This window comes from Athene cunicularia (assembly GCF_003259725.1).
Source record: "Athene cunicularia isolate RWA chromosome 22 unlocalized genomic scaffold, athCun1 chr22_part1, whole genome shotgun sequence".
Taxonomy (NCBI): Eukaryota; Metazoa; Chordata; class Aves; order Strigiformes; family Strigidae; genus Athene; species Athene cunicularia.
In genome coordinates this window covers 4,501,242-4,525,183 of record NW_020799128.1, presented here as the reverse complement: position 1 = coordinate 4,525,183, position 23,942 = coordinate 4,501,242, and the positions used below count along the sequence as shown (strand labels likewise).

General features: G+C 53.1%; 2 protein-coding genes across 4 annotated transcripts in view; both read right to left on the bottom strand.

The window, feature by feature from the left end:
- The window catches only part of IDO2 (indoleamine 2,3-dioxygenase 2), a 7,655-nt gene extending 5,967 nt beyond the window's left edge, over positions 1-1,688 (bottom strand). The window contains exons 1-2 of the mRNA XM_026863039.1: positions 1,511-1,688; positions 236-331 (exon numbers count right to left, since the gene is read on the bottom strand). Coding sequence (XP_026718840.1) covers positions 236-331; positions 1,511-1,609 — 195 coding nt within the window. The 5' untranslated portion in view covers positions 1,610-1,688. The remainder of the gene's footprint in view (positions 1-235; positions 332-1,510) is intronic.
- A 1,840-nt stretch (positions 1,689-3,528) lies between these two features.
- On the bottom strand, positions 3,529-23,176 carry ADAM9 (ADAM metallopeptidase domain 9). Of its 3 annotated transcripts, none has more exons than XM_026863050.1 (22): positions 22,845-23,176; positions 21,801-21,898; positions 20,489-20,553; positions 19,314-19,392; positions 17,582-17,658; positions 16,655-16,844; positions 15,830-15,895; positions 15,356-15,427; positions 14,548-14,717; positions 13,418-13,499; positions 12,512-12,645; positions 12,163-12,334; positions 11,981-12,073; positions 11,563-11,758; positions 10,932-11,037; positions 10,063-10,246; positions 9,397-9,477; positions 8,438-8,543; positions 6,851-6,983; positions 6,276-6,378; positions 5,585-5,712; positions 3,529-4,893 (listed from the first exon to the last, which is right to left on the bottom strand). In XM_026863050.1, the coding sequence occupies exons 1-22, from the start codon at positions 22,846-22,848 to the stop codon at positions 4,779-4,781; spliced, it is 2,454 nt and encodes an 817-aa protein (XP_026718851.1). In that variant the 5' UTR covers positions 22,849-23,176; the 3' UTR covers positions 3,529-4,778. The 3 variants fall into 3 exon arrangements, 2 of the variants coding, with proteins under 2 accessions (XP_026718851.1, XP_026718850.1); XM_026863049.1 differs by lacking the exon at positions 22,845-23,176 and adding an exon at positions 22,346-22,543; XR_003399885.1 differs by lacking the exons at positions 3,529-4,893; positions 22,845-23,176 and adding an exon at positions 22,346-22,546 and having other exon boundaries at positions 5,599-5,712; positions 8,428-8,543.
- Between the last annotated feature and the right edge of the window lie 766 nt (positions 23,177-23,942).

Genomic DNA, 23,942 nt, shown 5'->3' with positions numbered 1-23,942 from the left:
CCCTCGCTGTGCTCCGGCCCTCGCCGCAGCGGCCCCGCGTGCCCAGGACCGGCCCTGGGGGGTCTTTCTGTGCCACGTTAAGGCTTTGCTCTGCCCGGTGCTAGTCCTGCCTGCCCGGGTCCTTGCCAAGGACGTGGCTCTGCTCTCCGTATGCTTTTCCGTGCGTTTTGCAGATGCTGCTGCATCAGACCCAGGTTTGAGAGAGCTCCAGAGCCAGGAAAGAAAACTCGGGTACCTGGTGAACGTGGGAGCGGAGGCGGTGGCTGGCGATCAGCTGGGGCAGGTCGTGGGCGATCTCCATCCAGGGGCCGTAGGGTGCCGGCAGCTCTGTCTTGGTAGAGGGAGGCGGGGGGAGGGCTGTTAATGAGCAGCCTGGCTGCACCCCCCGCTGCAAGGCTGCGACTCCTCTCCCCCGGCTCCTGAGCGGCTCAGGGCTGCGTCCAGGGCTCAGTCTGGCATCCGCAGAGCTGGATGTGGGGCTGTGCAAGGAGCAGGGATGGGCTGAGGGGACAAGGCAGCCCCCTTCCCTGTGCTGGGCCGGGGTGACACTCTGCTGCTGTCCCCCTTCGCAAGACACTGGCGGAGGGGTGAGAAATGGGACCCTGGACACTCCGGCGTGGGCAGGTTGGGGGGGACACACACATACAGGTCGCAGCACACGTGGCACTGCCAGCGCCAAGCCTGGGAAGAAGTCACGGGGTTAGAGGGGACGCATGGGTTGGGAGAGCCGGGCTCTGGGGGGTGGAGGGGAGCACGTCCCTGTGCACCCGTGGGCCGGGGCCTTGTGCCGGCCACGGGATGGCCAAAGCAGCCGCGGCTGGAGCCCGTCTGTCCCGGGGGGCAGGGGAACCCCGTGCTGGGCTACGGGAGGTGCTGGGACGGGAGCAGGAGGGAACAGAGGGCTCGGAGATAAGCCCAGCCCTGAGTAAACTCATCGGAGCTGAGGCTGGCTGGGAGACAACACCCAAACCCTCCGGCCAAGCTCCTGCCTGAGGGGACGGGACGGGGGTGAACGCCGCCAGGCCGGGCTCCCACCATCCATCCGGCCTAACGGCTTGTCTGGTTCCCCATCTCGTGAGAGCAGCCTGTGAATTATCGGATGATAAACGCGAATCTGCCTGTCCCCGAGTGCTGCCGCCGCGAAGGGAGCCCGGTGATATACGGCCCTGCTCCCAGCACGGGGATCTGCAGGCTGACTGCTCGCCACGTACTCCCTGAAATCCTGCAAAGCCAAGGCCGTGAGAATTGCAGAGAACTGCAGAGAATTGCAGAGAGAGAATTCCTTCTCTCCACCTGCCGCTTGCTGCAGCCAGTTTAATCATTTTTAAAGCGAAGGGTCTGTCCTATGAAACTAAGCCAAAAGAGCATGCGCCCTCCTCACTGCTTTTTACAAACTGTTTTAGAGTAGCATCAAACTGAAGCCCAACCAGAACGCCGCTCACCAACCCCTCTATTTTCCTGTTCTCTGTCTCCTGTAGCAAGCAGAGGCGGCGGCACAGCCATCTCCTACCAGAGGATGGGGAAGGAGGAAGCCGTACTCCTCGGAGAGCTGGAACCTTGCCAGTGCCAGAGGCAGCGGGGTCTCCTCAGCGCCATCGCCGGGCTCCATCACCGAGCGCTGCCCACAGGGTCGGGACGTACTGGGGCTCGGTGGGACACACGGCTGCCCCGGTATGTGCTGAGCCAGCGCCGCGTGGCCCGGCGCAGCCGCGTACCTTGTCCTGGGGGGAGCCAGCGCCCGGCTGCCCAATGGCTGGAGGGTCCGAGCAAACACGGTTAAAGGTCACCGATAAGGCGTTGTTGTGGAGCAAACTGTGATCCCCGTCCCCTGTCCCGCGCCAGGACCCCTCGGGGCTGCAGGGATGCTCCGGGCGCTCTGGGCCGCTCAGTCGCGCTAACTCTGCAGCCGGGTTCCCCGGATCCCGGTGACACCAAACTCACGGCCGGGGAGAACTGAGCACCAGCCACATCTTGCCCGCACCCGTGGCCTCCACAGGCCCCTGGGACGGCCCGGAGGGACCGGTGTGCTGGTGGCCCTGGGAGCTGCCGCGGCTCCCGTGGGGCTGTGTGTGACACCGCGGTGCCAGGGGACCTCTGTCCCTGCAGGACCCACACGCGAGGCACACGGTGCCCCCAGGCTCGCGGGAGCTGCTGCCGCCGTGCGCGCTGACAACACGCCCAGCGCAGCCAAAATAAAGTAACGGGAGCCACGACCAAAGCAGCTGCCGCAGAAGTAAGCACCCAGCAGGGAGTGGAATCCCTAATCCGGGCGTCTGTCACTTAAGGGTTCATCTGCATTTCCAGGGAACTAACGGCTGAACGTGAGCGGATGCCGCCGTTAATTCCCAGCGCCAAAGCGCAGGACGGTGACGGTGACAGCGCCGGTGGCAGCGCCCAGGGACGCAGAGCCGAGGCTGATGCACGGGGGTAATTAGACCTCCGGGCAAGGAGGGTCTGCGGGCGTCGGGCCTAATTGCGAGGCCCGGGAGCAGAAGTGCTGGGTGGTTAACGCTGGTGCTGCCGTCTGGGCAGAGACGATGACACGAGGCTGAAAGGGGCCTCACAGCCGCCGTTTCCCCATGCTGCCGCGCGCTGCCGCCTCTGTCCCCCCCCGCAGATCGCTCCCTCCTGGCAGCGGGTGCTGCTGTCGCCGCAGCAACGCGGTGCTAGGGCCATTCGCTCTCTGCACCCCAGGGACCATGGTGTGGTGCCCCCGTTACTGCTGCCAGCACATCTGTGCCCCCAAATCCCCCACCCCAACAAACCTGCCCGGCTGCCGCCTCCCCAGGCACCTTTTGGGGCAGCCGCAGTGGGACGGTGACCTGGGACAGCACCTTCAGCCTGGGGGGAGAGACCCACGGGGGGGCCCCATCACCCGATGTGTAACAGTACCAGCCTGGCGGGAAGCAGAGGCAGACGGAAGCGTCTTGGACAAAACCGGCACCTTTATTGCTCGTTGGTGTCTTACAGAGGGGCCGGTGCCAGCCCTTAGGCAGAGGCCGGCAGGCTGGGGAGCGATGTGTCCCTGGGGGAGCAGGGACGGGGCTGGGGGCTGGCTCAGGAGCAGGACACGGGCATGGCTCCGCTTCCCCGGGAGCCCCGCGGGACTCTCCGAGAGGGAAGTCAGGGGCCACCATCACCCCCAGTCCCGGGAGAGCGGAGCTGGTCCCGTGCAGGGGGTCGCTTCTACCAGCCGCCCCTTCGCCGCCTGACGCCCCCACCCCACAGACGTGGCCAAGGTGCAGGCTGGAAGTATAAAAACTCTTTGTCTTTTAAAAGGCACCGTTTTCAGCACAGTTTTAGATCTCACATACAGCTTCAAATACAGTTCAGTTCTGCCTCTCTCCCACCCGCCAGACCCCTTAGAGACAGACAGACAGACGGCCCCAGGAGCAGGGTACAAGAGAAACGAGGGAGTGATTATCCCAGAACAAACAGAAGACCCCCACAGATACATCTGGTGATATCCTAGGCGATGTTTTACATATTTTAATAGTGTTATAAATCGTAGTCTAGGTTTATAGGAAATCACAGGAGTTCAAGTATTTCATTACTGCAAATTCAAACACTATATATATATATATATATTTATATATGTATGTACAGAGGAAAATATATATTTTTTGCATTATTAAGGGGGATTTTACAGACTGGCTTTGTACTCAGTGGCTACTGCAAAGTAAAAAAGCCAGGCCCTCTTTTCAGAACTTATTCACTTTTAGCAAGTTTGTGCAACAGATTCCTCTCTGTGACTGCCCCGTCCAGCTGCCCCAGGGCACGAGGGCGTCACCACGGGCTCCGCAGGCCGGAGGCTGAGCACTCCTCCTGGGACAGAGGTTAAACCCGGCTCGGGGGGCAGGCGAGGTGGTGGCACCCCCATCCTGACTGACACCAAAGGGGCTGGCCCCGGGCAGAGCAGCAGTTCTGGCCTCCCAGCGTTCTGCAGGGACTGCTCCTCAGTCTTCAGATCCAAATTAAAATCTAAAAGCAACCCTTTTTTTTAAAACCAGAATCTGGCCACGTCTCTTCGTACCTTTATGTTCACTGCCCATTCATGGTGTTAGTGGGAATTAGTAGAGGATTTTCATTTAGCAACTCACAAGAACTACCTTAAAACCATTAAACTCAGTGTTGGTATAGCACAGCTCAGTGTCAGTCAGCATGAAAGTAAGAATTTAAGTGCATTATTACACATCAATAAACATATATACATGCATAAACATGTTTACAATATATTTATCTTCCTCTGAAAAAGTACAGACACCTTATTCCACTTGTGCCATTAATGTGTAAATGCAGAACGTTTTCCAGTTCATGCCAAATAATTTTAAATTGGCCAGATTTCCTTGTTTGGCAAACGGTCCGGGTTAGTCAGTTCTTCACTGTACATTTAAAAAGATGACAACGACTCAGACAATTTCATTACCAGGGCTGAGCAGAGGATCGGGGAACCAAAGGCACCTCCCAGGCGCTGCCCCTCAGCGGTGGTTTCCCCGCGGGCGGCTCCGTGCCCAGCTGGAGAGCCCTGGCGCAGGCCACAGGGCCACAGCAGGTCCAAGAACGGGTCAGGTGTTTCCAGCTCCTGTAGCTTTGGTAGAGGTATTTTGTTTAAAAGTTTTACATTCCTCGTTCCAATATCGCATTTGCCTTATCCCAGGCTGCAGAAGGAAGCGTTCCGGGATTACCACGGGCCACTCAAGGCAAGAAGGAAAACTGCAATTCCAGCTCTGTCTCAGTGAACACGTCAGCTCACGGGAAGGCCCCAAAGACGCCAAAAGCTATTTGGGAGGCAAAGGTGCCGGTCGAGAAGGAAAATAGTGTCCCTGAGGTAAACATTTCTGCTGTGGCGGAGGAGGGCCCTGAGGTACAGGCTTCTGCTGCGGCGGCGGCGGCCTGCGGGAGATGGAGAAGCCGCCATCAGCAAGATGGGGGCACCCGCAGGGACGTGCCCCCTCCCGCCGGAGAGCCGGGGTCAGCCTCTGCCTCCCACTGCCCGGAACCCGCAGGGGACACACACGCGCCCCCCCGTTTTCCCCAAAGGGCCAAGAGGCCCCGCGGGCGCCCGCCCTCGCGCTCCCTGCGGCACTGCGGCGTGGAGCAAACATGGAAAGGGAAGGAAAACTCTGTTCAAAGTTAGTGCGAAACCATCCTGAACTCGGCAATAACGGTCACGAATCAGCGCAAGGACAGCTTTTTCGTAATTTCTTTTTAAACCAGGTGTTCTGGGAGGCGTTTTGTTCACCCGCAGGCAGGGCTGGCCTGGCCCAGCAGAACATTCTGGAGCCCCCAGCCCAAGCGTGGCTGTGGCAGCGCAGGAAGCGCTGCAGGCGATGGCGCCCCGGCTCCAGGGGGAACTGAAGGAGAAACTCCCTTCAATAAAAGGTCAGTGCTGCTTGCACGTGGTGTGTGATCATGGTGATGATTCTATTAAATCACACAATAACACTGCACTAGATGATGATGTTTATAACACACGAGGATTATTTCACCACCCACGTGACCTCACACCCACAGAGACGAAGGCAGCGACAACCCACAAACACCAGCACAACCACCGACTGTTATCTGCACCAACTCGACCCACCTTGTCGGCAGCTTCTGCGCCTGCGGTGCCTGGTACTGCGGCGACGGGTAGTAGGACTGGTGGTAAGCCTGCTGAGGATACTGGTTAACTGGGTACGATGGAACAGGAAAGGTATTTGGTTCCACATCCTACGAAGAACACATAACGAGAATGTTCATAAATTCGCACACAGGGAACTGAAATATTTGTTGAATTAGTTAAGTGACATTTAAGACCCCTTGCGAACAAACCTGGGAACATCGGAGTTGCTTTTTCCCTCTGAGAAACTCAGTAGAAAGAAGCAGCAGCAGTGTGGAAAGTACCGTATTTTGGAAAAACAGAAAGGCTGATGATGACCTGGATGGAAGCGCTGGATTTGTTCTGCAGGGGTGCTCTGGGTAGTTCCTGCACTGGGAACTGGCCGGAGAGGAGCGGGGCAGGGGAGCTGCCCAGGACTGCTAAGGGGCAGCAAGGCAGGAAAACTGCTCACCCAGCCAAGCACAGCCCGAGGGGACTGAGGAGTTCCAGCCCCCCACCCTAGGAAACAATTCTTCTCTTTGCCTCTTTTCAAAGAGAAACCCCCATTTGCAGAAATGAAAAATTAAAGTAATTTTGAAGCTTTTATTAGGGCAACAATTACATGAAGTGCCTTCACCTGTTAGCTTAGAGTAAGAGACAGGCAATGAAGACAGGAAAAGCAGATCATTCCTACCGTGGGAACACCTCTGGGGGCGTAGGGCATGCCCTGGGAAAATCCTCTGGGGTGACAGTCTCTTGGTTCAGCTTCTGTTCTAGGAGGTGGCGACTGAATCGACCTGAAATCCGATTGAGAAGGACGGGGTGAGCACAGAACCCCGACAGAGTGACCATGAACCCAAGCACTGCAGACCTGCTGGACGGATTTACTTCATCTCAGCACAGAGCACATCTCAGGAAGACATGATTTGCCACAGATTTAATAAACATCATCACCCTTTGTCTGCTTAGGACTACGATGGCTTCATTTTGCCACTTTATACCAAAGATGGGACCCAAAAATATAGAACTCATCAGCAGTGCACGACAGCAAACAGAACAGTAAAAAGAGAATTCTCCGCTCCCTCGATTTCAGATGAATTTCTCTTCTCGGCCTGGGGCAAGCTACGTGCATCGTTTGATGCAGGGGCCTTCGTCTGACATCGTGGGACTGGAATACGCCTCCACGCTTTAGCACTGGCTTGTGCAAAGAAATGTTTGCAGACTGCTTCAAAAGGGCAGAGGAGAGGGTGAAAAGGAGAAAGTACTCACGAATGGCAGCGTGACATTAACCTTCTGTAGCATCGCTTCAGCCTGTCTCTTTTTGCAAATGCCAGAGCAGCAGCTACAAGGAGCGGGAGGACCAGGAAAAAAAACACCAGTAGCCCAGTTCTCAGCGAGTTGTCTTTGATGGGGACAAAATGATGGAGGAGAAAAAACAGCATTACATGGTGTTATCATCACTTGGCTCATTGTAGCAGTGAGTATTTGGTAGGATTGGTTCTAGAACTGATTTTCCTTCCATTTTTCATAGAATAAAACACTAAAGAATCTAGCAAGCCTGCAAGATATAAACCCAGATAATATTATTTCCTGATTATCTTTTCACTGGGATTGTTTGGTCAAAGACGAATGAACCGTACGTGCTGTGACACCCTGGGCTATACCAGCATGCTCAACTACTAGATCAATACCCAGTTGTTCTTCCACTACATCACTACGAAGATCTTCAGAGCTCAATTGAAAGAAAGGAAAACAGAGCTTCTGCCCCTTGGTCTGATCCTAAATCTTCCTACCATTGTTTGCTGTAGGCAAAGAGCTCAGGTTCTTAATCTCCACATTTTTATATGCAGCAAATTTCTCCACTGCAGGCTGTAACAAAAAAAAAAGCGCCTTTCCCTTTTTTTGCCTGATGACTTGAGGCATCTGTCCATGCTCCGAGGTGACCGCCCAGTCTGTTACCGCATCAACTGTGGTCCTGCTCCCCCCACACCCAACTCTTTCCTACCAGAAAGTCCTGGAGATCGTTCTTGCAGCTCACAGAAGGGATTACATCAATCCTGTCTTTACCTATTGCACACGGGCACTGCGCAAGTTTTCTCCAACTTATACCCTGGATTTGGCTTCCTACTTCATCTTCTCAGTGAGAGAAGCCTGACAGCCTCTTATATTCCCTCCGCGGGGCTTCCCCACTCCTCCATTCACACACAGATACACCATCCTGCCCCAGCGCCTTTCCTGGGGGAAAAACTACATAAAACCCCTCACAAAATTCCTTCCCCAAGCTATCTTTTCCCTCCACAAAAAAAAGCAGGAGTCTGCAAACAACAGAGCATCACAAGTCTCCCCGTTTCTCCATCGCATCCCTCTTCCACAGCAGGAGCTGTCTGGGGCAGGGACTACATCTGCATTTGCTACCAAAGCAAGCCAAGCGTGCTGTCCGTACATTTATATTTTCCCACCTAAACTTCAATGGAACGTGACTTCTCAGCGGCGCCGCCCCTCAGGCAGACACCAGTGCCCACCATGGAGGGCTCCGCCGCCAGCCCCAGCGGGTCCTTGTGGAGATGCAGGTTCCCATCCTGAACCCGCAGCCTGAGCCAAACTCCACGGTTGTTTGGCTCCAAGAACAGGAGGGCTCAGTCCCCAGCTTGGCCCCAGGGAGGCCAAGAGGCTCTCGGCCCGCGGCAGCAGAAACCCGCTAAACCGGCTGGTTTCTTCACGGCCCCCCCGCGCCTGGCAGAGGGAAGCGGCACAGCCCGAGCCCAAAACCCCCCCCGGACCCATCAGAGCGGAGGTGGCCACCGGCCCTCCGGCCCCCGCGGCCCGTGGCCCCGCGGGACCCTTACAAGCACTTGCCGTTGTAGGGCGGGCCGCTGTCCAGGCTCCCCCCGTAGCCCTTGGTGTCGCAGTGAGGGGGGGCCCAGCCCGCATCGCAGTGGCAGTTCCTGTTGTTGTTGCACACCTGTAGCCACACAAACAGCGCCGTCAGCTCCGCTCAGCACCGACAGCTTGTGGGCCCCCAGGGCAGCGGGTGGCAGCCGTCACCCCCCGTGGGGCTCAGCCCCGACACCCCGAACCGGGAACCCCCACCCCAAGCGCAAGGCTCCTCGGCCGGGCGGCCCGAGGCTTCACCTCAGCAAGCACGGCTTCCAAAGACCAGCACCCCAACGGCTTAGGGTGCAGGGCTCATGGCTTTTGCCTTTTTTTTTTTTTTTTTTTCTTTTTTTGAAAGATGCAGAGTTTCAAATTACATCAGTAATACTGGAATTGGGAAATATTCTCGCTTTACCATCTCCAGAGCTTCTGCCAAAAATTTTTTTGATCCTGTTCTAGGTTGTCTTGCCCAGAGACATTTTATAGAGAGTTTCACAGTTAAACAAAAAGGAAAAATTAAGTGACTATCCACCATTTTAAAACTCATTCAATTTACTAATTTTTCAACCAATTTTTGCTGACTGTTAAAAGCACTTTTCTCATTAACAGTACTAAAAACGAGCTTTTTATAGCAAAATTCATCCTCAAGAACCCCACAGATTTCTTTTAAATCACTGCATCTAGTATCATTCTTCATTCCAGATTAGTTACAGCCCTCAACAGAGAAGGGCAAAAGCCTTCCTAGGTGCAAAAAGGACACAACTGCAGCATCCCTGGCCCCAAGTGGGACTTCTGGCTGGAAGTGCCTGTGACACACTTGCAAGGCCATCGGCTCCAACAGTCTCGTGTTCCCTCACAAGGACTTCAGAGGACCCCGCGCAGGAGCAGCACCCAGCACCCCAAAACCTCCAGGCTGGCGGCCGCGGGCTCCCCCGACTCACCCCATGCCCGTGGCACTGGCGCTGCACGTCGCAGTCGTAGTTGAGGACGGAGGCGCTCACGCACTGGAAGTGCCGGCAGATCTGGGCAAGGGGAGAGGCACGTCGAGGAAGCAAACGGCACGCCCCAACCCCCCCCGCCCCCCCAAGCAAGGCTCAAGGCTCACACCCCGTAACAAAACCCAGCTCCGCAGGAACGTGGCCGAGCAGGCGCTCTGAGCCATCACTGGGAGCCCTGTCTCTAGTCTGAGCCTAAAGGAACAGCCACCAAGCTGCCCAGCGCGGGTCTGTGGAGTGCACGTTCCCCTGGTGGGGCCAAGCCTCCGAGCTTTCTAGTTTAGTCGGATTTTAATTGAAAGTTGTCTTAAAGGCATTTGTGTGCGCCCGGCTCTTTCTGCTCCTTGACACAGCAAAGACGCTGGCTCTCAACAAACCCGATTTTTCTTGTTTCATCTAAAAATGAGAGGCTCATTACAGTTTTATGCACAGGCAGTGCAGCACTAGGCAGCGTGGGGAGCCAATGGACTCGCTCCGTTTTGCATTAACTACAGGCACCAAAAAAACCCCCAGTCATAAATATTCACAAAATATATTATGCAGCAGAGAATTTTATTCAGGTGAACCCTCCAAATGATTACTGTAAGAAATCACTTTTGAACTGTTACTTACCTTTCCAGTATCACATTTGGTGCCCTCATTCACCATTCCTGGGTCTGGGACATCAGAGCCCAGCTGGAAATCAACACCCCAGCACCTGGTGCGTCCGATGTGAGTCCAAATGATAGCAGGCTTGATGCCAAAAACAGGCAGCGTTTCCACGTTTTCACACTGCAGCTTCCCACACATGGCATTCCTACAACACCAACATATGAACACTGTAGTGACACTTCCACTTAGTCTGAGAAAAAGCCTATCACGTATTTGATGTGATCTTGTCTTTCTACTGGAAGACTTTACTTGAAAATCAAAATGAGGCATCTCGCCAAACAAAACTGAGCCGGGCCTCCTTTCAGTGCTGCAGGAGAATGGATTTATCCCTTTGCCCAGTAAGCTGCTGGGATCTTTACGTTACTCGTTTTTCCGCATGTGGACACCCTCGGGCGGGACAGGATCAGCGAGAGGAGATGTGGAACACCATCCCCCGTGCCTGAACACGTGACACACAGGCGGGAAACTGCGGCACGAGGCCGAGCGCTTCCGCACCAGCTCCCGAGGAACCACCCGAATGTTCAGACTCGGGTCGGCCTGTGTGCAGGGGTTAAAGCCAGACAATCTAAACCAAAAGCCAACAAAACTTACAACTGTGTAAGCCTGGGGCTTTAAGCCCTAATAACAGCTTCAGAAATGAGGGTGAAACATCCACCCTACGCTCTCGCACGGCGGCTTCAGAACGATGCACACGGGGCAATGAGGGTGGGTCGTGGGACAGCACATCTCCCCGGGGCACCAATGAAACACCCCAACTAACTCCGCAGCGCCTGGAGAAGGGTTCTCAGTGACACCTTTAGGAACTTCTCGATGCGCTGGGCTCAACTCACCGGCTGGAGCATTTCTTGTAGTCGTGGCCATGGAAACCACAGTTGCCAAATCGGTCACCCTTGGAATTCACTTCAGTAAAGCAACTGCTGGGGGCTGCTTTGGCTTCTGCAAACAACAGCCCATCCCCCAGACAGAGAACCAAGTTAAACAGGGACAGAAACGTCTCAGCACCACATCTCCTCTGCCCAGAGCAATGATCCTGCTGCACCTACATTGTCCACGCAGCTCAGATGGCTTATGAACTTGATCAAAGCAATAACGAGGTGAACGTGTCGGTACTACAAGGTTCCAGGTTTAAAAAGAGGGAGAGAAGAATAGTCACTTAAATACTGAGTCAGTGATACCATCTGATATTTCTTCAGGGCTTCTTTACAGCCCTATGCACCGGCAGCCCCACTCTAACAGGAATGACCAGCGCAAGAAAATTACTATTTGAACCACCAGCAGAGCATTAAGCCTGACAAAGGAAGAACGTGTGGGGCCTGAGCCGTAAGTACCACTCCTTCAACTCCTTTGCCCAAGCCAGCGGGTCTTTGTTACAGGAAAACAAGTAACTATATTTTAAATAAACTTAGCGTATTCTTTTAGCTACGTCTCCTAGAAAAATTCTAAGACTGTGCTCTTCCTTACTTGGGCCAAAGATATCCTGACACTGGGCATCGTAGTACTGGCAGACGCCGTTGTAACAGTAGGCTTCCTCGTCGTGGCAGGGGTGACCGTTCTGGACGGTGAAGTCCGGCTGGCAAAACTGGGACGTGCCGTTGCAGTACTCTGGAAGGTCACACTCATTGTTACTCGCCCGACACTCGGTTCCTGCAGGAAGGAGCTAAAGAGAGAGGGGAGAGGGAAACCACATCAGAAAACAGGAACCAATAGCAGAGACAAACTGGCACCTGGCCCACAGTGTGCCCCCAAAACGGGCGTGGACTGAAGGCTCTGGTGGGTGCTGGTACCCAGGTGACAGCTCCCCCCGAGGTGCTGGCCAGGCCAGGGCTCCCCTCCTCAGCAGCTGAGGAACGTTTCCAGAGAACACGCTGGGGCCTCTCACCTGGCAGTTTTTACAGCAGTCGCCGTAAGCACAGTCAGCGCCGGCCCGGAGTCGGCAGGTCCCCGGCTCACAGCAGGGATCCCGCTCACACTCCTGAGGAGAGGAAAGTCGTGAGCGCCCGGGACCGTGGCGAGGGCACACGCAGCCCCCCGCAGCCTCTGCAGCACGCATGAGCCACTGACCTTCGGGGAGCCGCAGTCACACTCCTCCCCCGCGTCCACCAGCCTGTTCCCACAGTACGGGACGCTGTAGGTTTCATCAGGCCTGGGAACATTGAGCAAGCAGCTTCCCCCCTTGTTGAGAGTCAGCTTCTCAAAGTCTTCTGCACTGCAGCTGCTGAAGTTCCTCGACCCCCTGCGAGAGAGACCACCAGCTGGTCTTTGCACCAAGCCAACACACAAGCGTTCCCTCAGTTTGTGGGTCAAGGGTAACGTTTGCTTTCTCCATGAGCTGCAAGAGTGACACGACTCTGCAACCTGTAAAAACTCAGCACACAGGCAGGGAGGTCTGACCCTTCTGTCAGGTACTTACGATGCCCCAGAGCTCATAATGCAGCTGCTCGCTCCGCAGTGACAGACGCGTTCATCGTCGTGGTTCATCCCCAGGTTGTGTCCCAGCTCGTGAGCCATAATTGATGCAAACATCTGTATGCTGATTCTTCCAAACTGCACAAGAGAAAACAGAAGAAAATGAGCAGACAGTTTATATTGAGAATGTCAGCATTTATTTATGTGCCAAAAAGACACTTCTGTCATTCTGCCTCTACACTAATCGGATTCTCAGACCAACTGGGCCTGCTTTCTGACCAAGCACATGTCATTCGCTTACTACCAAGAGCCTTAAACAATCAATCTCTGGGACACTACCTGACAGTCTCTGCTCTCCAGTGCAGCTGCAACATTAACACAAAAACCAGAGTTCTCCACGCCAGCCCAAATCTCTTCAAACACGCAGACTCCAACTGCTGTACTTCTGTCACTAGTCCAAGAAACAAGATTGCCGGGGTTGCTGGTTCTCTGAGATCAGCACTTCAGCCCAGTAAACGTCTGCAACCTCCCAGCACGAGGGCGGCCAGCTGGCACTGCTCTAGGAGCTCACGACTGCGCCGGTCAAGCAAACACCAGAGGATGGATTTGAGAACACCCACAGCCCCCATATAACTTCTAAGGCAGGGGCGCTTAAAACATCCACAGGGACATCCCGGCCCTTTTTCCAGAGTGCTGCACACTGAGGGCGGGAAGCTGGGCAGAGGATGCAGAAGACTACAGAAAAGTTGTGATTCAGATATTGTGGAACTGCCAGAAACAGTTGGGGACCACATAAAGGCCCCCACCAAGCCACTTCAGCTTTGTTATTAAAAGATCCTGCGCTTCCAGGAAGACTTCTGGAGTGCAAAACTCTCATCCTGATCACACGGTATCTGTAAAGATATCTCACCACATTAATGCCTCCTGCGTGGCTCTTGGAGCACACCGTTCCAACGTAGGCCATCCCAGCTGTGCCACCAAACCCCTTCTTCCTGCAGTCACAGGGAGAAAAGGGACAGGCAATGATCCCGGCAGCACAGCCCCGCGAGCCCGCTGGCAGCACCGCCTGCTCTGCTTGTGGGGCGCCAAACGCTGCTGCTCCGCCTCTCCAGCGCCCACACAGGAGCCCGGCGACCCACGCAGGAGAAGGCACCAGCTCAGCTTCATCCTTCTGTTCACGGTTCTTTCATTCTTTTGAATTACGTCAAGTTTGCACAGAAAGTCGGCCGCTTCCACATCTTCCCTCTAAATATAAAGAGCTAACGGTCCGCCCTTGTAATCTTTTGTTTTAATTGGCTGTTGGCTGCCTTTCTACTATTGCCAAACTCCAGAGATTTCTTCCCTTGTCAACTTCCTTTTTATTATGGTCTTATTTTGTTTCTGCAGAGGTCAGAGAGGCCAAAGCCCTGACGGAATGAAATCTGGCCAGGGACGTCCAGGGTGACAAAAGCAGCTTTTAAGGTGATAAAGGGGCTGGGCCGCTGCCCCGCGCGGAGCAGCGCACTTGCCTCCCGCTCTGAGGGCCACAGGGGACGTGCCCGGGGCTCCAGTCCCTCCGGAAGCTCTGTGCTCCTCTGAGGGAGCAGGGACGGACTGACCCATGTCACGCCTCAGAGCTCCAACCGTGCAGCTAGATACCAGCAGCACAGACAACTCGCTCCACTAAAATGCAATGCTCTGCACCAGATTTATGTGCGTTTTCAAGCAGAAAATGCCCTGGATTACAAGTCTAACCAGTGTACAACCTGACAAAGGATTATCTGAATGGAAGCTTTATAACACCGCGGGACACGTGAGACAGGAAAAAAAAAATAAATTAGCAATATACCTGTCAGAGAGGACACTGAATTTGAGGACCACAGAAACCTTCTTCACAACGCTTAAATTGACTTGGGATGTTTTCACAAGTACATGAACCACAGCAGATTGCGCCGGGTTCTCTGCTGAAATACCACAGCTACTTTCGATACCAGAGCACGGCTGAGCAGGCAGGGACAGAAGAAGCTTCTTAAGAGTCAAAGGGACGGAACTGCAACTCACAGGACAAACTGGGCGCTGTCATGTCTCCGGCGCAAAACAAGATTCTTCTCCCGCCACTGTACAAAATTTGCCAGCACATCACCAGCACCTCCGTCTGTGCTAATTATGTTTTCATACTTCCAAATCTCTAGACCAACCAGCACAATGCGGATGTTCAGCATGATGTACATCTGGGGAGGACAAAAAAGGAGAAATATTTCTGAAGACCTTCAGATAAGAAGTAGTGGTCTGGTGTTGTGTGTCTTACTGCAAGATTCTACTTTTTCTGTTTGGGTTTTCTGCGTTTGTCTTCTTTGGTTGTTGGGGGTTTTTTTAAGTTCACGGTTCAAATCACCAGGATGCATTTTCCCTGTGATTCAGACCTTCATTAGCTACAGGATCAATGAGAAAATCCAAAGCAGAAGAAAAAAAAGGAGTCTCACTCCTGACAGATAGCTTTGTCTGAAATAGTCAAGTTGAAAGACATGCTTTTTCTCTGACCTTGACAAATACTTAAAATTGCAATAATTGGAGCCACCTGTCCCATCTCCACTGTATGTAGTACTGGTTGGAAGAGTTCCCTAAATTAATTCTCAACTATGAAAGCTGCAGGTGAATTTAGCGGTGGAAAAGCTTTCCCAGCGACGCACTCGCCAGAGCCCACTGTCAGTATGGCCGAGGGAGCAGGCTGGCTCCTGGCCTGACAAAAGCCTTTATCTTATTCTCGTGGCAGTGGTAAGAGAACAGACTCCGAGGTGGAGGTTTACACAGGCGAGCAGAGCTGCAGGGCTGCTGCACACAGCACGGCCCCGCCGCGGCTTCCACTTACGCTGTCGAGGAAGTTGGCCAGCTGCACCATGTGTTCCCTTACTTCTGTCTCACTCTTCCCAAAATCTTCAAACTGCGAGACAGAGAAACTTAGTCATGAAGAGACAAAGACAAGAGTTAAAACAAGGAACAAAACTTTTAAAGATTAGTTACGTGATAAACGTATTTGTCTGGTTCCAAATCTGCTGCTGCCCTGCAGCTCGTGTGCAGGAGCAAACAGCAGGGACGGGCTTTGCCCCCCGCTGCCCTCACACTGTCAGAGCCCTGCTGATAGCAGCTCTCCACAGCTGACAGTTTACTCTTTTCCTGAAGAGTACTGCATAGACGTATTTATTCAGTTTTAGGTCAGTGCATTTGCATAACCTGGGCTAAAGTGCCAGCACCTTCCAACAATCCACCTGGGGGTAACGAGGACGGGCGGCTTTCCCAGCCGGTGCCGGGGGCGCAGGAAGGGCGGGCGACACCCGGCCCCTACCTTTTCTTTGTCCACAACTATGAACAGCTCCACGTATCTTGTTTGATGTAGGACTGCTCTCTTTCTCTGTGGAGAAAAGTTTTAGACAACTTCAATTTTATTAATGCGAGCGCAAACAAAAACCCCCATGACACTGTCACATTTCAGTGGATACGACCAGCGGCCTGACCCAAAGCACGCTGCGCCAAGGCGAAACCAGGCCAAACCCAGGAAGTGTAATCCACTGCAATGACAATTCCTCGGTGTTTCACACTGAAATTCAGCTGCGCAAGGATCTCCCGTGTTTCAAAAGTAAGGGACCTTTTTACTTCTGAGACAGGTTTCTTTGGAAAGACAGCACGTGCTTCTGCTAAGGAGCAGGAAGATACTAACAGGGAAACGCCAACAGCCTCAAAGTGAGACACAAGGTTTCTCGTCCTCCTGCTTTTACTGCAATTTTGTTCTTCAAACAAGGGGGACCTTCCCATGCAACTGTTGTTCTGACAGTTAGAGGAATGGAATAAACACCACAGCGTTCTCCTGGCTTCTGCTGCAATAGTTCGTTACAGAGCCTCTCCAAAGAGGGAGATGTTCCTGCCCTTAAAAGCCCCCAAACACTCTGCCTATGAATAATCCAGGTGGCCACTCGGCTTGCATTGCTGCATGCAGCAGGCAGAAGTTGCAACTGCTTTGTTGAAGCAACTGAGTTTTTCAACAGCGTAGAAAGCCCTCTGAATCAGAAACTTCTATGTATGTGTTAAACCCCAGGAAATCTGGTAAGCTGCTTCCATATTCTTAGCTGAACACTCGCAAAACGCATGACGGGACCGTGGAGGAGACACTCACTCGCAGCAGCTGAGTCACACTGGGATGGTGATTCTCCTCCGTGTGCTCCGTTCTGTGGTCAGCAGCCGTTACTCCACACATCGTGGGCTCTTTCTTCACGTTATCCAGACGATATAAAATGTGTTTAGAGCCCGAAGAGGAATCCAGGGGCTCAATTCCATAGGTGATGTTCTCTACTGTCACCAAACCCCTAAAATACGGTAGTGAGAAATCCCTGCATTAAGCACAGAGGATAGTTTCCCATATTTCCACAGCACAACAAAGGAACAGTTATTCTCTGACAACTAAAGGCACGTCTACACCTCAGTGCTGGCGAATGGCACACTGCACTTGCAAGGCTGAAAAGCAGCCTGTCACTGGGCAGGGCATTCACCAGCGCAGCAAATTAACATGTCTGTAAGCAATGAAGTTACAGGCTTTAAGCAGAAATGCTTTAGTTTAATTATTATCACTACTTTGGTGTCTGACGTGGCACTTAAAAAAAAAAAAATCAAAGTCCCAAAAGATGCGGAAATTAGACCAAAGCAGAAAAAAGTTTCCAATCAAATTTGATGTGCGTAAGCTTTAGGGCCGATTTTGTAAAATTTGCAGACTCGTGTTTGACTTTCCATTTTCGCACTATGTACAGTTCTTTGCACTGACCATCTATCCCAATTAGAAAATAAGCCACAATTTGCATTAAAGAACGACTTGGTGTACTCTGATAACAAACTGCAGCTTGCGCAATGGTATTTCCAATATCTGTTAACTACACGAATAAAAGACACCACAGGAAGACTGCACAAAGGCAGCACCACTGCAGCTGGGCTGTGGACAATGAATCCCCGCCTGGCTGAGCAGTAGTTAAAAACAGCAAGAATTCTGTTTCAGGTTCAGCGAGCACCAGACTCACGTGACAGCCGGGACACAAAAGACGAGCTGCGTTACCTGAGCCCCGAGCAAGTGCTGACTGCAACCACAGAGTCCAGGGCGCCCTCCACGTACCCCTGATAGTGGCAGTGATCCTACACGGGAAAGCAAGGGCACGTTACACGGATTCCTGTGTCACCTCTGGCCGTGGAAGTGCCCTGCCTGGCACGGGTACGCTGTGAGCTGAACTTACCACCCGCCTTTGATCTACAGGTGGTGCCATCTGACGCCCTCCCAGCTCTGCACCCCCTTTGCTCACAGGCACCTCAGAACTCCTCGCCTGCCCTCGTGCCACGGGGATTGACGTGCAAGAGGCTAATCAAGATGCTGGGGCACAGGGCTCCAACCGTATCCCTGTCTTCCTAACTCTGCCCAGCAGATGCCCTTCACAGCTTGATGGGGCCAGCAGCTCATGGCACGTTTCAGGTTAAAGCCCCACTCAGTCATTGCACCTGATGCCGCAGCCGGAGCCGGGCTGTTGTCACGGGCAAGCAGGGCTCTGAACCACTGGCCAGCAGCAGCGTTTCTTAACTCGACTGTTATCCATCCTACTCTCAATTTTAGTCCTCCACCCTGCCTCAAATATTTCAAGGCCAGCCCCTCCCTACAGATTTGGGCCAAATCTCTGTTCAGTTTTCTGGAGAACAGCCCTGCACGCTGGGCTTGTACGTGAGCTCTCTCCAGCAAGAAGGGGGCCAAGGCCTCATCACGTCCCTCACCAGCCCCGGCGAGACAGAAGATTTTGTTTTGTCCGCTGTATACACACATTTTGGAAACTAGGCAAGGGGGTAGAATGGGGCAAATACACTCCATCTTCTCTGGCAAGTGCAGTTTTGAACGTTACCACAGGGGTGAGGCAGAGCAGGTCGCCTGCTTCAGCACGGAACACAGAAAGTGCTGAAGGCACACACCAATCCTTTGGGGCCACTGCAACTTCCATGACCTCGCACAGGAAAAGCATTTTTCCTTTTTGTCAATCACTTTTAACCAGGCAGTACATACCCAGCTGACTCAGGTGCTCTATTTTCAAAAACAAGACCCCATGAATCATAAATGACTAACGCTTCCCTCTCAGAGGAACATTGATACATTAGAGCAAAGCCATCAGATATACCCTCATGCTTTTTGTATCACACAAGCTGCTTTTTATTCTTATTCTCCTGAAGCAATTAAATTTTCAAAGGCAACCTATTAGGCAGCCTGCTTGCACAGAACAAGAGGGCTGCGACCGCCTTTGCAGCGCGATAACTCCCACGCCACGCAGGTAACACCCTTCTCAAAGTCTTCCAGACTTGATCTCATCCATCCCTTCTAGTAATTCCCAGATTTCTGAACTAACGAATGGCCTGTCAACCCTCAAAAATTCTTAGAGCCACGAACAGCCAGCCTCGCACAACGGAAAAGATGGCTCAGCAGCTGACCATTTGTTTTCACTGGGGGACCAACCCAGGAGACCAGCGTGTGTGACAGTCAAAGCCAGAGGTGGGTCCCGGGGCCAGCCCGGCCCTGCCCCGCGCGCTCTGCTCCCACCAGCGGCAAGGTCTGTGCTGCCCAGGACAGCACGGCTCAGACAACCACACACCTGACAGCTGCGGCCAGAACCAAGGCTCCTCTCCTCGTGCAGGGCACACGGGATCAGAGGGTGGCCCAGCGGAAAATACAGCTTCTGGAACACAACTCCCTCACCCTGCAGGTGCTCGGGGTTCAAGTCACCTTCAGTAGGGGCATAAAAATAATCAAGAAATCATACCTGGACATCTGGATATTCAGATTGCAACTTTCCCTCCTTATTGTAGGTATAAACTGTGAAATCTTTGGGCAGCAGTTCTCTGTAAGGAAAGGGGAGAGGGAATACAAGAGGAATTTCATTAAATGACCAGCGCTATAACAGGGCACTAAAGATGATCTTAATCAAAAGTGTCACAAATATATAAATTGCAGTTAAATAAGGAAAAATTCAAAAGGAACACCCCGCTCACCCCCCCCAAAAAATTAACAAAGAAATTGTGCATTTCCACACCAAAATCCAAGATATCAAAATGGTGGAACCCTTAATGAAATCAAATCAACCACTTCACCCTGGATAAGTAAAACAAGCATCAGAACTCATTAAATTCTGCTAAAAGATTGCTTTCGTGCAGAATTTTTAAAAAATATTTAAAAAACACAGCACTCAGCCTGCTGCGTGTGACTCCTCTTCCCCAGCACGCAGGAAGTCTCCCACGATTAAGGCTGCTGACCCACGCGGGTAAACCCCTCGATGAGGCCCAGCTGAATGTTACTGAGGGTCAGGGGCTGGGCAAGTGGCAGCTAGAGATCCCCCCGGGGTTGTCACCTTTAAAGAGTTCTGTCTTTTTCCTCCCTTACGAGCACAGTTTTAAGAAGCTCTAGCCCGATAAATGATAACTTCCTGTGCTGCAAGTAGCCCTTTGAAAATTAAACCCAAGACAGACAACATCTACACTGCCTGCAGGTGATGGGTATTAAGACCTCAGATATAAAGTCAGCTTCCTCACTTATTAGTATTTCTGTGCTATTGAGACAGGAAAAACACCCTGAAACAATAAACAAAACACAGGAGAAAGTGAAAATATTTACTTAAAATATAGTTCACTTTGTTTATTTTTAGATGTGAATGGAGAGCGTCATTTCAGCAATTCCCCAGATCCCTTTGAGCAAACTGCTGCTTCCTTCACTGGAGGGGGAGCACCAGGGTTGCAGGAGTTCAACCAAATTTCTGGCTGATAGCCAAGACTCGGTGACTCAATCCACTCTCGCCGCCTCTCTCTGCAGATTCTGCAGAGCCAGCGTGTAACTGCACTTCTCGTAAGGAGCCTCAAGAATGGGAATTCGCATGCTACCTGCCAGCTCGTTACTGGGATGCAACAGATGGAATTTAATAATCTAAATAGATTAATCACTTACTTGTTCTTTTCTAGGTGAATGGTGTATTCTTTTCCCTCTATCGCAAGAGCATACGACTCCTTGTCCTGAATATAAAGAAAAGTTGCATTTCACTTGTGAATTTTACTCATTCTCTGGATGTTTACTCAGCCTTTGGAATCAGCCAGAGTTTGGCAGCAGACCCTCTACCACAGCACCCACACTGGTCCCGGCGCCTCTGCAGCTCGGGGCTGGGCTGCACCCGCGGCCACCTCAGACACAGCTGCAGCAGCAGGTACCGACAGGAGTGAAAGCACGACCTGGAGGGGTGCAGAGCTCTCGCTCTGGGCCGGCACCCCGAGGCGGGAGGGGAGCGGGCTGCTCTGCTGAGCCTGCAGGCCGCCGCCACGGGAACCTGCCCATGGCCACCTGGACACTGCTGCCACGTCCACAGGCTGCCGGCACCGAGCTGACAAACCTGCCTCTTAAACCTGCTACTGCACCAAACCAGGACTAACCGCGTGTGGGTGAGCCCAAAACCTATTTTATCATTGTCCCCACCTCCCGAACCTGGCAGCCCTTCCTGTGTGACTAGGGAAAAGTCACATGAAGGAAGCTATTTCAAAATAGCCTCGTGGTTTTCATATTCCTTGTTTCTAAGACGTCCACAGAAAACTCTTAGTTACAGCTGGAAAAGGACAACACAGGTTTATTCCTGAACATTCAGTGAGGCAGTAGCTCACAGGGCTACAGGCAGCACCTCGGGCCCCCAAAGACAGAGCAGTGGGCAAGCTGAATCGCCTCCCACCAAGCAAACCACCACAGGGGCACCAGGCACCCACTGCCACAGGCTGTGAGGCACTTGTGTTAGTACTAAATTCTGCCAACGTTTGTAAGATCTGTGACTAAACACGCTTGGTCTAATCCAAATGCTTTGAAGTGTGCAGCTGTTAGCTATGTGGCTGGAAAGTACCGGTGGGGGTTGTCGGAGCTGAGCCCCTGCCCAAAGCGGGGCCAGTGACAGGGTTGGCCCCGGCTGCTCACGGCCTCCTCCCGTCAGACCCCAGGCATCTCCCAGGAGAACGATTCCACCACCTCGCTGAAATTTGTTCCGGTGCTTAACCACCCTCATTATGCAATTTTTACACCCAGATCAAAAGCCCATTGAGGCAACTGTACCCTCCAGAGCAGGGAGGTATCTACCATAGCCCAGGTAATGGACCTGCTGTGGGACGGCTGCTTTTTGCTGCTAGGTGAGTCCCATCGTGTTCTGTGAGAATTCCGGGGGGGTTCGAGGTGCACCTCATTAGGAACTAGATAAAGAACTGAAGGCGTTTTTAAGACTGCCCAGTACCTGTACTGAGGAGACATTGGAAGCCTCTCGCCGTTCTCTTCCTAACCTCTGTGGGATTACAACTTCATAGGAAGACAACAGAGAAACCTGCTGGAAACCTAGAAAGCAGAACAGAAACACTGGCTGAAGAAAGCAAGCGCTTGGAGGATAAGGCACAAGGAAGAAAACGCTCTCTCAGGAAAAGCCCCCTCAGGAGGAAGGAGGCAGCCTGTGACTCCAGGTTCAGTCTCCAGCTTATCGCAGGCCCCTGAGGCTGGGCTGCACGTGTGGGGCTGCAGCACTGCCCAGGGCAGATCCCTCTGACGAGCTCGGCCTTTGAGAACCACCACAGCACCTCGCTGCCAAGGCACCACACGTCTGGAGCGGGAACCCAAACAGAGAAAGCCGAAGGCCCTGATGCACAGAGCAAATCTCAGCGCAGAGCACACTCGGACTGCCCCGAGAAAGGCCGGAGAAAACAACACACCAAGAGCAGAGGAGACCCCAGATTTTCCAGAAGGTTTCAAACCGAAAGCTTCGCATTCCAAGTCCTGTCTCACAAGTACCTATCTCACATGCCATCACCTCTCACCATCGGGAATCGGAGCAGTTGACAAAGCAGGTCAGCACCGACAGAACTTGTTCAAGGACACAGAAAGAGCGTCAAAGCTGGGCGCCCTGGGCACAAAGCTGGAGCTGCACCAGCCTCTCTAGATAAGCTCCCAGGGGCTCCAGCAGTTCCTGCGCTTCCCAGTGGCACACGGAGCCAGCCCAGCCCAGCCTTACACCCTGGCCCCGCACACCACGGCCAGACTTCAGACACAAGGCCAGCACTGCTCCTTATGTCCTCAGAGAGCTCTTAAGGACCTTATAAAAACAAGTGAGGTGAAACAAACACATGCAACAAAGCAGCTTTTTGCAGATCACTTTATAAATTATTTGCATATGCAACATCAGACAGATCCTCTGACCCAAACAAAAGTCTATGGTCCAAGTTTTCTTTATAAGGCACCAGTTCATGCAAGCAACTGTTCTGTATCAACCATGTAAACAATAATAACTTACACATGCGAACTACTTTTCCCGTCAAGGGCCGCTGCCTGCCTGTGCCTGGCTCGGGACCTGCTCCCCCAGGACGTGGGAGGTTGGTCGCCCAGGACTCTGGGCAGGATTAAGAGCAACAGATTTACTAGCTCATGGCAATGGAATCAGTGAGCTCATCGGAGGAGCCTGAGCTTCCCAACCCAAAGGCAGGGGGAAGGGAACAGTTATGCTCCTTGTCACCACTTATCTCCAGAAACTATGGCCAGATCTGGGCGGGGGCGGTGAGGGGGCGCTTAGTTTCTGAGATCCTCCGCAGAGTCTCCGAGTGGAACCAAGGCACCACATTCATTTAGAAACCGGCCCTTGGAGCACACCAAAGCTCACACCGCAGCTCCGAAGGCAGCACGAGGGCATCTGTGTGCTCAAAGCCTGCTCCATCGTTTGGGAAAGGGGCAGGAGCCCCCACGCAGGCTTTAAACACCAGGGGTTCCCCAAAAGCCTCCCCGAGCCAGCTCTGCCGAGCTGCAGCGACGTTCAGGTCCCTGCAGAGGCTTCTGCACCCTCTTCCCGTCCCCAGCAGGAGCCACTGCGTGGGCTCGACATGACGAGCAGCACCCAGGCCGGCACCCCGGAAAGTGTCCCAAGGGAAAAGCATGTCCACTCCCACGCTCGGTGTCCCCGAAGAGGAGCAAAAGCAGTGAGATCGCTTCCAGCTCCCTGCAGCACGCAGGCACGGCCGCCTGGAGAGCAGGGATGGACCGACGGCCCATGCAGCAGATCTGTCGGGCGGGCACGGCCAGAGCCAGGCTGCTTCTCAAGCAGTAACAGTGCACAGAAGCTTCATTAATTACCGTGATTGGTGGAAAAAAGGTGTTGAAAAAGCAGAGGTAAACTCCCTGAAAACCGGCTCCCGATAGTGCTGATGCCCCCTTGTCCTGCACTCAGGGGAGGGAAGGGTGGCTGCCTCCCGGGTGAGGCACCGAAAACATTCTGCAGCAAACCACTGCTCTACATCTGCCATTTCCAAACACACATTTCACTCGTATCCAGCCCCGAGCTCTTGCACGTCACTGCTCTGCACTTGTTACTTCCACGCTGCCATCCAGAAGTGCCTCTGTT